The 13554-nt window shown below is 37.5% G+C and overlaps 1 protein-coding gene across 5 annotated transcripts in view; it reads left to right on the plus strand.

The window, feature by feature from the left end:
• The first annotated feature begins 350 nt into the window (after window positions 1-350).
• The window catches only part of Tp63 (tumor protein p63), a 214679-nt gene continuing 201475 nt past the window's right edge, over window positions 351-13554 (plus strand). Inside the window, exon 1 of one of the 5 annotated variants that reach the window (XM_008839677.2) lies at window positions 351-944. In XM_008839677.2, the coding sequence (XP_008837899.1) occupies window positions 883-944 (62 nt within the window). In that variant the 5' untranslated portion in view covers window positions 351-882. The remainder of the gene's footprint in view (window positions 945-13554) is intronic. The other 4 variants (XM_029566766.1, XM_029566763.1, XM_029566765.1 and 1 more) reach the window with 4 other exon arrangements.

Below are 13554 nucleotides of genomic sequence, written 5' to 3' on the forward strand. Positions count from 1 at the left end.
TGCAAAGTCCAAAACATCAGAAAATAAAGTATGATTTTCCATTTTAACATCACATTAAAGATCCTTTCACATATACATATGTGGGGTATTTGAGGTGGGATATTTAAACAAATCGATACAAGGTATTATCTTTCATTTGGAGCAGAAAACATTTCTGAGGCCATGTGAATGGATATCTCTCTCTCTCTCTCTCTGCTTTGAAACCAAGCGTGAGTTCTAGGTTAAATATAATCAAGGAATTTCCCTGTCTTTGCTATTTGAGATTGTGACCACAACAGGCGGTTGGCTGAAGTGGAGGCTGAAGGGGGAGGGGGAGGATGAAAAAAAATCACTTCCCTAAGCAGCCCTGCAAAGCATTTTAGCCCCAGCACAGTGACAGAAGCCCTCAAATCAAATCAGTATCCACATACTAGGAAATGTTATTTAACTGGAGCAAGAGGGACAGTCGTCAGCTCAGTGCTGTGACAGAAGTCCTGGCTGCTGAAATTAACCTCTGATGCCATTCATGCCAACATCCAATCACGAGAGAGATCAGAAGTTCAGAGATGTCTCCAAATTGCCAACAGCAAATGTGGCCACTGTACCTCAGGGACTCTGAAACTGTGGAAGACAGCGAAAAACAGCTTTAGAGAGGATGCCCAGCTGGTAAGAATCAACTGTTTATGATGTTTTGGTCACTTGAAGAATCTCATTGGCTCACATGAAGATACGCCCCGCCTCTTTGCAAATCTGTGTGAAGGGGGACGTGTCTAAACTTTTATGTCTGATGGCATTTGACCCTATTGCTTTTAGCCTCCTGGCTATATACCTATATACACAGGTATATGTGTATATTTTATATTTTTGCTTCCCATTTGTTGGTATCAAAGAGAGTTGAAGGAAATGAATTTTGAAAGTTCCCGGTGTGCCACCCTACAGTACTGTCCCGACCCTTACATCCAGCGGTGAGTTTAAATATGACATAACTTCTGTCAAAACTTAAAGTGGTGTGCCTGTGTATTATAAGTGTTTCTGCTGATTATAAGATATAACACTCTTATTTAGTGAGAACAGGGGTCTTACTTTGGACTTTGTGTGAACTTAAATGGCCTGTAGGTATATCTTCTAAATTTATCATCTACTTTTCTCCTGAATTACTAAGTGATAAAGTTGGAGGAACCTCATTTTTAACAATTGTCACATCATTTTAGGATGTTTAAAATGTATTAATTGCCTTGCTCAGCACTTACCCAACCAAGAAGAAGTTTCATTGGGCAGAGATATAGTAATCTATTGGGCAATCTTCAAGTCAAAATAAACACTAGAGAATTTTGATTTGTATCTTAAAAATAGATAGCCATTGTTATATGGAACAGATTGTAGCTTGTCATTTTAGCTCAAAGGAATATTTTCTTCTTGATTTGTTTCATAACAAACATCATCTTTTGACAAATATGACTTTTAAACCCTGTGATTATGCTGAATTTCATTTGTGTCTGTTAGAAAAATATTTGCCTAGCACTGGGAAGGAATATTAGTGAGAGCGCACAATTGTATGTATGTCGGGGGAGAGACTGTTTCAAATTAGAGTTTGCTATTTTTAAACGGGTAAGTGAAATCTGAAGAGTGTTTTCCCATCTGAAGTTATGAGAGACATTCACACAGTACAACGCAGTGTGATGCTGTTAATTTAACGGCATGAGATTGAGGTTGGAATTTTGTACTTTATAAGACTAATGAGAGAGGTCCTTTGAGTGTTGAAAACAGCAGCATTAGAAAGGGGTTAAACTGAAACTTGCCACCTGTGCCTACTGTAGCCTCATAGTAGAAGCATCGGTAGCTCTGGGCAGGACTCAGTTACCATAGCATTACCTAGTGGATTATGAAAGACTGATCTGTTTTCCTTAGAGAGATTACCCCATGTAGAACACAAATGTGGTATATACAGATTCTGTTTCTCCTCCTGTGAGGTTTTGGTGGGTTGTTTGCTAAAACAGAAAAGGGAAGGTAAATGGGATGGGGGACAGAAAGAAAAGAGAGGAAAGAAAAGGTGGGGGAGCGTTATTGGTCTCGAAGGTTGAAAGGGAAATGTGAATGGTGGCTTGGTGTTCACTTGTTGTCGGTTACAAGCCACAATATTAGCAAAAACAAATGGAGTTTATCTTCTTAGGTGACCATAGAGTTTACTTTAGCTGGAGATGGGGACAGGACTGATGAAAAGCAATATGCTAAAGCTTTTCCAGTTCTCAAGGATTTTTTTTCCAATCTCAAAAACTGTTCATTCATTCAACATCTTTTGGAATAATGTTTCTTTTTAAACATTTATTTTTTATTGAATTTTTCTGAATTTCATACAATACATCTTGATCATATTTAGACCCTCTCCCCTATCTGCACCCCCAGAGCCCCCTTACCAGATTTCATGCATTCTGTCATATATGTTAAGGCCTATTGAGCCAAGTTTATGTCCCCAAATCTCCCTTGGTGTGAGTTCATGATTTCATTCCCTGGAGCCTGGTCAACCCATCTAGTGTCACTCCCTTGAGGAAAACCAACTCTCCTCAGAGCATCTTTAAAAGCCTAGTTGTGACTAAACAGCAACTGTGTAACACTTCCTCTGAGGGCCTTTCCTGAAGTCAGTGTTGGATCCACAGTAGCTTCCCAAATCTGTCTTCTGCTAACAGCAAGCCTGTCTTCCTTCCTGCACTCTCCCTTCTGGAAGCATCTCTAGTGTGGATCAGAGACCTCTAAAAATACAAGTAAAGAAATTGCTTTTCACAGTGCCATGGCAACCTATAGCTCGGATGAACAGCACCTGAGTTCTTACTAGTTTTTGTAAAACCTGAAGAAGTAATAGTATTTTAAATTGTTTTAAAGTTTCCTTGGCCATCCTGAATTTCAGTTAGCATCTCAACTTTGGAGAAAGCACAAGAATATGTGCATACCTGTGACTGTGGTTCAGGATGGTCTGGAAGATTCATTTGCATAAAATATTGTTTAATGATGGAATGTGCCCTTCTCATTTATAATGAGAATGTAACTGTCAAGTAAAGAGAAGGAAATATTGATACAAAGCATCCATGTATAAGGCACAGTGACTAGAAAAGCCATAGGAAGGTAGGTTTGGTAGCTCATACTTGAAATTCCAGCACTGAAGAGGCTGAGGCAGGGGGATTGCAAGTCCTGGGTTAGCCTAGAGATGTCTTGTCTGGAAAATAAAAACATGATGTTCATTTATTGACATTTCATCAAGTCTAGAGTACTTACATATTTATTATTAGATATATTTTCCTCAGATATTTTAACTGTTTTCACTCGGATTAATTTGACATAGATTACTATTATTCCTCTTTAGTGAATAAAGGCACAAGTGAAATATTACTGTAAGAAATCTGTATGTCAACACGAGAATCAAGCATATTCTCTTTGATGTCCAATGAGTGAGTGGGTGTGCATTGGTTTTTCAATGCAGACAACTCTTGTAGTTCTCAGCTTACAAAATCTATTTTAAGAAAGACCAAATTTAATCATTCCATAATCATAGCCATCTACACACTTAAATATGTCTTTCCTGACCTTGTCTTTGAGAGAAGTCATGAAAGAGTGCTTTATATTTTTAAAGGAGAGAATAGCTTGATATTTTTAACTCCAAGGTACCTTAATTCATGAATTTCTTTTTAATACGGAATAGAATAAACAGCATGTCATTACCACTAAATGCAGAATGCCAATTCGATCCTAAACAAACCACATTTAATTCATATTTCAAAGCACTGCATTAATCATTCAATTAAAATTGAGACTAGATTTCGACCTCTATTTCTTCTTTTTCCTTTTCCACCTGAGCATATTGACATATTATGCATTCAAGTATGTTCTGACTTGATAATTTACGTCTTTGCAAAAACTTTACTGAAAATCAGAAACGCATGTAAAACTATGCAACTTATTAAATTTGTCTATTGATGATGTTAGCAATTTACATAGAATAAGAAAAGGTGGATAAAATCATAAATGCTGTCATTTGAGTACCAACTTAATTTTGACAAGGATAGCAAAGCCTGAATTGAACTATTCAAAACCAACAAGTCATTGGGCTTCCTCCCATTTTCTAATAAGCAAAGACGCACACATCGAGTTCTGTTTTCTGTTTTTAAATAGATGAACACTTAAAACCAACCCAAAAGTCAACATTTTAGAACCTGAACCTCTGTTCATTGTTTGTAGGATCAATTATACTATTTTGCTTTATTTTAGAATAGCCATCAGTTTGTTAAATAGATTTCCGATCAATTTTGTGATGGATTGAATTTTTTCAAACTATTTCTTCACACCATAAACCAGTAAAAAATTATAAAAATGAATCAAGATTAAATTTTGAAATAATGTGATAACTGGAATCCAAAAATAAAAATAATATATATGACCCATGTATACAATATTTTGTGTCCTTTCACAGTCACCCTCTATCAAAGGCAGGCTGAGACTGCTGACAGGCAAGAGTAAGAAGTGTTTCTTGCGTGAACTACAGATTTTTTGTGTGAATTGTATGTTTTACTTGCTTAAAGGTCGATTTTATTAACTGTGCTTTCTAAATATGTCCCAGTGGAAGGGCGGTGACAGTACACTTAGAATAGAGGATCATTTCCTTTGATAAAAATTACACAAAGGGCCGGGCTGGGTGGTGCATGCTTTTAATTGGAGCACTCAGCACACTGAGTTAGAGGTCAGCTGGCCTACATGGAGAGTTCCAGGACAGATGGGGCTACAGGGAGACCCCGTCTGAAGTAAAAAATCATAAAGGCAGAAGTTGCTCTGGACTGGACGGCATGCACTCACCTGCTCCCCTCACACACTGCATCCTGCTTGTTCTGCACCAGGCAGATTGGCTTTTGAGGATGGTATTGACAATTCCTCTCTCTTCTGATTTCCTGTTGACTTTGATCACTGGGAACTTCCAGCAGGAGACTGAGCACAAGAGGAGAGTGAACTTAGGGTGTTAGTCTGTCTGACTGACTTCTTGTTCTCTGTTAAAGCATGTAGGCTTTTCAGAGGTCCTTGTCGCAGATTCAAGTCTTAGAGCAATTACTCTCTATATCCCTTTCTTAACATTTAGGAGTAAGAAACGTTTCTAGCCACTGCTAAGTCCAGGGAGTAAAACCATACCCTTGCCTGTAATTATAGTTAAAATTAAAAACAAGGATAAAATCCATGTGTTTTCAAGAAATATAGTACTATAATTTCCAGTGATGGGTAAAGAATGTATCTATCTCTCTTGCAATGAGGAAATCAGGTTTTGACCTTCTCTGTAATGACTAGGTTTCTCTAGGTGACTGAAAGGAATAAGTCAATAATGCTGTCTGTGGAAGTTGTTTTAATTCAGTACTTGGAATGAAGCAAGGCCCAGGACAGGAAAAAATAGATATACTGTAATTAAAGAAATATTACATTGCAATTTATCTTCAGGGTTTAATATATACATCTGGTACAATCAACAAAATGTACTTCAAATTCTTATGACAGTGCTATTATAATTCTGTGTGTTGCATCTGAGCTTCTAGAGCATCTGAGTATATAGACCTCTGTGTATAGAATGTGTCAAAGATCTGACCTCTAATCCTCCTATCATTACCATCCCATTATGTTACCTTTATGAAGTTTTCTAAATCAAGGTTCCCAGTAGTTGAGATAACAGCCTTCAATCTGCATTTTCTAGCTTGGGCTTTGAGAATTAGAGACAAGCCAATTCAACTCTACAGTGTACCTCCATCCTGAAACATTTACTTCTACTGTTGTGGCCTCAGTGTGCTTGTGGACTGGTGCTTCCTTTGCACAACTATACCTTGAGTGAGCATCATTATGCCTTGTCATTTTCCAGTATATCAAGCGCAGATTAAGAAGAATCAATGTAGGTCTTGACATCATCTTGTCTTGTGACTCCCAGTTCTCATGCTTTAGAATTAAGTAATATGAATCCCAGAGGGAAGAGGTTGCCTACAATTCTACAGCAAAATACTAGCAAAACCAAGGTGAAAATTTAAGTCTCCCGACTCTAATCCAATATATCTACCAATGACCAGAGCATTTTTATTAGATTTCTATAAAACCTTAGAGTTTGAGTAATTCTCAACATATTACATATCTTATATACTTGGACGGTGGTAGGTATGATGGCCAATGATGGGCTCCAAAGGTAGCTACACCTTAATCTCTGGAAACTATGAACAGATTATGTTATATGGCTAAAGGGAATTAACAAGGCTATTACTTAAGGCTACTACTCAGCTGCTTTAAAATACATAGATTAATTTTGGTCAGCTATGTGGCTACAGTAATCACAGGAGTGTTTAAAAGTGGAAGCAAGAGGTAGAAGAGTCAAAGTGATGCATTATGACAAAAGAAAATGGGACTTATTACTGGTTTTGAAGATTGAGAACTGTGAGCCAGGAAAGACAGCCTCTAAAAGTTAGAAAATATAAGGAAACAGTTTCTGTGACAAAGCCTCCAGAGATATCCGAGCCCTGCCAACTCCTTGCTTGATTCCAGACAGACCTGTGTAAGGCTTCTGACCTGCAGAACTGTAACATAATGAATTGGGTTGGTTTCCGTAACTAATTCTGTGATAATTTGTTGCAGCAACATTAGGAAATTAATCTATCAACTATAGGATTTTTATCCTCAAATCATAGAGAGAGAAACCAAACCATGTCTTGCTTAGGTTTAACTAGAATGTTCTATTAATTCATGTTAATTGCATGTTTGAGGCACTGGGAAAGCTGTCTGTAGATATTACTGGCAGCACTCATCCTAGGCGTAACATTTGAAGTGATTTTTGCTAACAGTTTCTTTTCTCAAATTGTTTTACATGGAGACATAATTGACTTTTTGATGATACCTCCAACACTTAGAAGATTTGATAAACACAGGGAGGCACAGACTTACTTCTGATTTTTCCGAGTTCAGAGAGAAATGTTGCATCCATGCTTAGAGGCTGTGCTTTGGCAAGTTTGACTGAAGCCCTGAAATCATATAATCCACGAAACCAATTTTGATTTGTGTACTTATCAGTTCAACTTGGAGAAATAAGGTTCCTCACTCATTTTAGGTTTGAGACTGAGGAATTGGGCATAAATAGTAGCAAGGCCCGCATTTCTATTAAGAGTTCCAGATGATGCTCTTGTTTGCACACCACTACCTAAGTAAAATAAACTTAGGCACAATTCCCTGAGACAAGTCCAAATAAGTAGCCTGGAACATGTCTTTCCATAGAGAGACTTCATGGTTTCATTTCACGTAAAAGCCAAATGGATTTTAAGATTAAAGTGGCAATTTCGATCTGTGTTTCAGGACAAGAAAGCTGAGTTACTGATTAGCTGTTTTCAAGCTCAAATTTGTCCTGACAGGGTTTCTATCTCCTTTAAAGAGCTCACCAAGAACTAGTCCTCAAGCAACAAGTGATGGATGGATAGAGCACTGTAATTATGATCAAAGGCCACAGACTCCTGCTTGTGTAATTATGCATTTCCAGCCTCTGAAAGTCACTTTGTTCCATTCAAAAGAAGATGAGAAACGAACACAAGTGAAGTGTGCTTATTGGTTAGTCAAGGTTGTGGAAATGGCAGTTATTAATTTTTTTTACCTTAAGCCATAATAGTTGGAGAATAATTTAGATGGGGAAAGTTAATTATTACTCTGTTCTTATGCTTTCTATAGTTTACCTTCCCCATTCTCCATTTATCTCTCTTATAATGAATTAGACTCTGAATATTAGAATGAAATTGCTATGGCTCAGAAACAGGAATAGAAGGAGTCAAATTCTCTTGCCACTTGCAAATTTCAATTATCTTTTGTCGTTGTATCAAATGAGGAAACTTAGTCTTCCAAGTTCAACAACAAATACCCATCTACAAATTCCATTTACTTAGGAAGTCTCTCATAATTGAGAATAAAACTGTTGGCATAAAGTCTTTTGAGTCAAGCAACGCAAAAAAGAACTGGTGTGATAATTTAATCAGCTACATATCTATCTAGTGTTTTTAAAATATAACCTTTTTGTTTTACTACAGATTTCTGTTCTAGTTTGTTTCTCTACTGCTTTGGCAAAATACTCTGACCAATATCATCTTGGCGGGGGGGGGGGGGTTATTTGACTTTCATCTCCCGGGTCACAGTTCATCAGGGAGCCCAAAGTTTAAGAACTCTGGGCAGAAACCTGGAAGCAGGAGCTGGAGCACAGAATGTGAAGGAACACTGCTTACTGGTGTGCTCCCCTGCCCTGTTCTCAACCTGCTTTCTTATACAATACATGACCATCTGCCCAGGAGTGGCAGCACCCACAGTGGGCTGGGCCCTCCTACATCATTCAACAATCAAGAAAATGCCCCACAGACATGGCCATAGGCCAGTCCATTGGAGGCAATTCCCCCATTGAGGCCCCCTCTCCCCAGGTGTGTCAAGTTGTCCCAGCACAGATGTTAACATCAAGGGCAATAAATAGTAGAACACTACAAAGTTTTGATAGAATAACACTGTGACTGGGGTACCGGCTTTTAATGTTGTATGTGTTCCACCTGAAGTTTGCTAATTGCCTTTAGCTTGACTACTCCATTACAGCCCGATGGTTCATCAGTGAGGTCAGGTTTTAGAGCGTCACTAAAAATATCCAATTTTAGAGCTACAAAGATAGCTCAGTGGTTAAGAGCACTAGCTGCTCTTGCAGAAGACCTGGGTTTGATTCCTAGCACCCTCATGGCAGCTAACAACTAAGTGTAACTCTAGTTCTGGAGATTCAACACCCTCTTCTGGCCTCTGTTGGCATTGCATGACATGGGTGTACTTACATACATACAGGCAAAATATTCATACACAGAAAATAAAAATGAATAAATAAAATATTTTAAATACCAAACTTCAAATATTTTATTTTAAAATATTACTAACTTTTCTTTCTTTTTTATCTTTTTCTAGTTCTTTGAAACTTCCATTTTTATTTTTATAAAGTCATTTACTTCTCTCTCTTTTGAGCAAATGGAGCAAATATTTGATGAAAGCAAATGAGAACCTGTTCAGTTCATTTAAAGTGCCAGTTAATTCACTTGTATTAGCTGTGTCTCATGTAGCACACCTTTTTACCTAAGTAACATCCCCAGTTTGCAGAGTGGGACACAATGCTAGCAGCCAGGGTGACCTAACTAGCAAGTGGGGAGTCTTTTCTGTACTCCCCATTCTATTGGAAGGCAGGACTACCTAATGAGATGATGTGACTGTGTCTTCTGAGTCCATCTTGCTGCCCCCTGAGAAGGACAGGGCTGGCAAATAAGAGTAGACAGTTGCTTAAGTTTATGGGAAAATTATTGTCTAAAGGAGCCTGCCAATGTATTTTGCCAAGTATTTCTGGCTTTGGATATTATTTTAAAATTTGCTAATTTAATACATATAAAATGACATGTAGTTTTAATTAACATTTTTATTAAGTAGAGCGACTATAGACACTATGATTACTAATTTCAAAATATCTCACATTTTGATCTTGTATTTTTAGAAAACGATGAGACGTGAGCCGCTAAATATCTAGTGCTTATTAAATTCTTACCATCAGAGGCTGTTCTAAGGAATTTACACATTTAATCCTCAACCACTGTCAGATATAGTTGCTAGTGCTATGTACTGCTAATTAGGGAATAACAGGATAGTGCTTGAGAAAATATATTCTTGAGTGCCTGAGTTCAAATACTCTCTCTGTCCACATTAGATCTCTTAATGTCTCTGTATTCTCATGTACAAATGAGTATTTTAATAGAACCAAGCTGATTAGAATTAGAAATAGAATTTAACTGATTAGGATGCTTTGAGAATTAGGGTTAGTTGAATAAATAGCTTAAGACACGTAAAACATTTTAAGGCTTGTACTAGTGTTAGAGCTTACCATGCTTATCATGTAGATGAAGAAATGGAGGCACTGTGACACTATGTAACCTGCCCAGGGTCGACCAGTTGGACAATTGGACAGTGGAGTAGGTGCCTGATGTCCAGTCCCATTTCTGTGGCCAAAGCCTTTTCTCTCAAAAAGGTCTAGTTAGGAATGACTTTTATGCATAAGCGTAGGGTAGAGACCTTGAAGTCTAATAAATATTTTGAGTCTAGAGAGGATATGATTTTCATTTTCACTATTAATATAATACCATAGAGCCAAAATTGAGGTTAATGTTTCTATATAGACAATAAAGGTTTTTGTCTGAGCAACAGGGACTTTACAGCTGGCTTCAGCTTCAAAGCCACATTACCCAGTTTGGAACACTGGGACCAGTTATTTCGAACACTCCTCTTTAATTCATTTAAAATTTTTGAATTTTTTTATTATTTAAGGATTTTAATCTATTTTTATTTTACATATGTGTTTTGTTTGCATGTGAGTACATACACCATGTGCATTCCTAGTATGCAGAGGTCAGAAGAGGGCATCAGACACCCTCTAACTGAACTTAAGAACGGGTGTTATCTGCCATGTGGGTTCTAGGAACCTAACCTGGGTCTTCTGAAAGAGAAGCAAGTGCTTTTTATTGCTGAGCCATCTCTCCAACCTAGTTGATTTAAAAAAAATTCAGTGTTTTTGACCCCTGTTGAGTGATAACTTCCAAATCCCATTTGCCAACTTTCATTTTTGAAATTTGATGACTCATAGGTACTCTCAACCCCATTAGATTAATTTCAGGTTCCACCATTTCCTCTTCGTCAATGTGGAATTCCCCCAGTGTAGTACTTTGATTTCACCACAACAATCTGAGCAAGTTTGTTTCCAATCGCATCCTTCCCTATCTCCCATGCACCCCTTTGCTAGCTTGTCTTAACTGAAAATTGTTCTTTCTCTGAAAATACTCAAGTTGCTCATAGTTCTTAAATAGAGGCAATGCCGTCACCCACTCGGGACCAACGAAAGAAAGCAAGAAACACTGGAACACACTGTTGTTTTCAGATCTTTGCTTACCCACGATCACCCGCAATCTTGTGCTTCTGGAGTCTCAGGGACACAGTGGTTGACTGAAGTCCATGACAAGGTACTGACCTTTACTGAAGCTTTCTTCTATAACTCAGCTGCCTTCCCTCTTCCCTGCGGCTTCTGCCGCTCTTCGGAACTCCATTTTCCTTTGATAACCTTTTCACACTATGTTTTAAGAGTCGTACTGCTTCTTCAGTGCAAGAGCCCCATTCTGTACAGCTTTTACCAGCAAACTGGAAAACCACCTCCAAATTAAGGTTAGGGCACCTCCCCAGGTGGCCGATAAGTGCAATCAAGAGAAAAGTTAAGCTAGCTTTTAATGAAGCAAAAGAATAATGGAAGCGTGCCTTTCAGGGAGAGAACCATTGCCCTGAGGTTTGAGTTATTTACAGCTTTTACTGAAGATTAAGATACAGCCAGGGTAACATGGACATTTGAGGCCAAAGCAAAATTCCTTCTAACACTTGTGCACACACACTTAGCATGTTTATCATTGTGAAAGGGGAAGTTTCACACCTGTACTCTGGCATGTGAGGAAAACACGTGTGCAATGGCCTCTTTCACCCATGCAGGTCTAACACCATCTGTGGAAGGTCATATAGCTGTGGTTGGTACCCAGTAGGTTACCAGGCACGTTCATGGCCCAAAAGCCAGGAACAAGGTAGGAATAACCAACTGCTTCTTAGTGCATTAGCCTTGTCTTCAGTGATAAACTGCCTGGGAATTTCTGTTAGTGAAGGAAAGTCTCTTTCCATTGTGGAGCTCCTAACTCCCTGCCTGCCCCCAACACAAGTTCACCCTAGAGACACTGTTTCATGAAATCATTTTAGTACCCACACAGTCCTCCACTTTCCCTTCTGCCACAATCTTTGTCTTCACTTTTCTTCCGTCCCTGCCTGTACCAAGCCCAATCCCTCTGATCATGCTTACAATCCTTTCCTGTGAAAATCCAACCCCTTCTTTGAGAAGCATCTTCATTTGTATGTAGTTTATAGTTTGTTTTGTATAGACTTGTTGACAAGTTTCTGTTTACTAGCTAGGTCTTCACTCTGGAAAGTAAAGCATACAGAATAATGCAAAATCTGAGGTCCATATTGGTCCTTAAGAGCCTGTATTTTTTTTTTAAAGTTTTCCTTGTATATATTCAATGTATTTGCTGTTGTGTTTCATAAGGACATTTTCATAAAAGCACAGGATGTGCAGGGGGTGTAACTTCCCTGTGCAAGGTCCACCTTCCCCTTTCCCTCTCCTCTTTCATTTTATTATTCTTCTTTGTTCTCGTACAGCTTCACATATAGCCATGATTTTATGCATCTATATAAAATCAAGGAATACATATGGAAGAAATGGAATCATTTGTCTTCTAAGGCTGGCTTAATTCACTTAATGTGATGATCTCTGGTTTCATCCATTTTCCAAATGACATAATTTCATTCTTCTTTAATGACTAAAATAAATCCATTTTATAGACATTATACACACACATATACATATATATTAGTTTCTGGAGGAAACTCTTTTTTGATTTGCATAGTGACTAAACTAGTTTACACTCCCACCATCAGTATATAGAGTTTTCCTTTGGTCCACATCCTTACCAGCATTTGTTGTTGCTTTCTGTAGTCTGACTGATGTGACATGGAGCTCAATGAAATTTTTGTTTATATTTTTCTCACAGCTAGTGAGATTGAACATTTTTTCATGTGCTCATTGCTTTTCATCTTTCAAGAAATGTCTACTCATCATTCTATTCAATTGTATTCTGTGATTTCTTGTTATTTAGTTTATTTAGTTCATTGTATATTTTAAATACAAAGATTTTCTCACATTCTGTAGACTGATTTTTCATTCGATTGTTTCCTTTATTGTGCAGAAGCTTCTTAATTTCATGAAATTCCACTTGCTAGTTATTTCCACTGTTTTCTGAGCAGCTGGAGTCCTGTTGAAGAGTACTTTCCTATGCTTTTATCTTGAAATCTTCTTCTTTAACATCTCAGTTTCAAGCCTTATATTAAGGTTTTTTTGTTTATTTGTTTTTTGTTGTTGTTGATGTTGTTTGAGCCATTTGTAGTTGAGTTTTGTTAAAGTGAAGACATGTTGTTTGACCAAATCTCTCATAGTAGTTTATTATTTTATTAGGTGAAGCCATTTTACATATAGTATTTGAACCATAAAACTGCTGTTACTTTTATTTTTATATTAAAAAAGAAACTGAAGGTAACTTGAAAATCACACAAATACCTGTTAATGACAAAGGTAAGGTTAGGCTCATGGAATGAAGTAGAATAGCCTTGATTATCACATATTCCTCGCTTTCTGTTCAATAATAATAATAATAATAATAATCAATAGCCTTGATTATCACATATTCCTCTCTTTCTGTTCAATAATAATAATAATAAATAGCCTTGATTATTACATATTCCTCTCTTTCTGTTCAATAATAATAAGGTGCTAAACACCATCACCTTTTAGAAGGTGTTTAACCCCATCTTGGGCACCAATGAGGGAAACAAATCCATGCTATCATAAAATTATATCTACATTCCAAAAGGATGCACATGATATTTTGGTATTGG

The sequence above is a fragment of the Nannospalax galili genome, unplaced genomic scaffold, assembly GCF_000622305.1.
Source record: "Nannospalax galili isolate Female #2095 unplaced genomic scaffold, S.galili_v1.0 scaffold559, whole genome shotgun sequence".
NCBI classification, from domain to species: Eukaryota; Metazoa; Chordata; class Mammalia; order Rodentia; family Spalacidae; genus Nannospalax; species Nannospalax galili.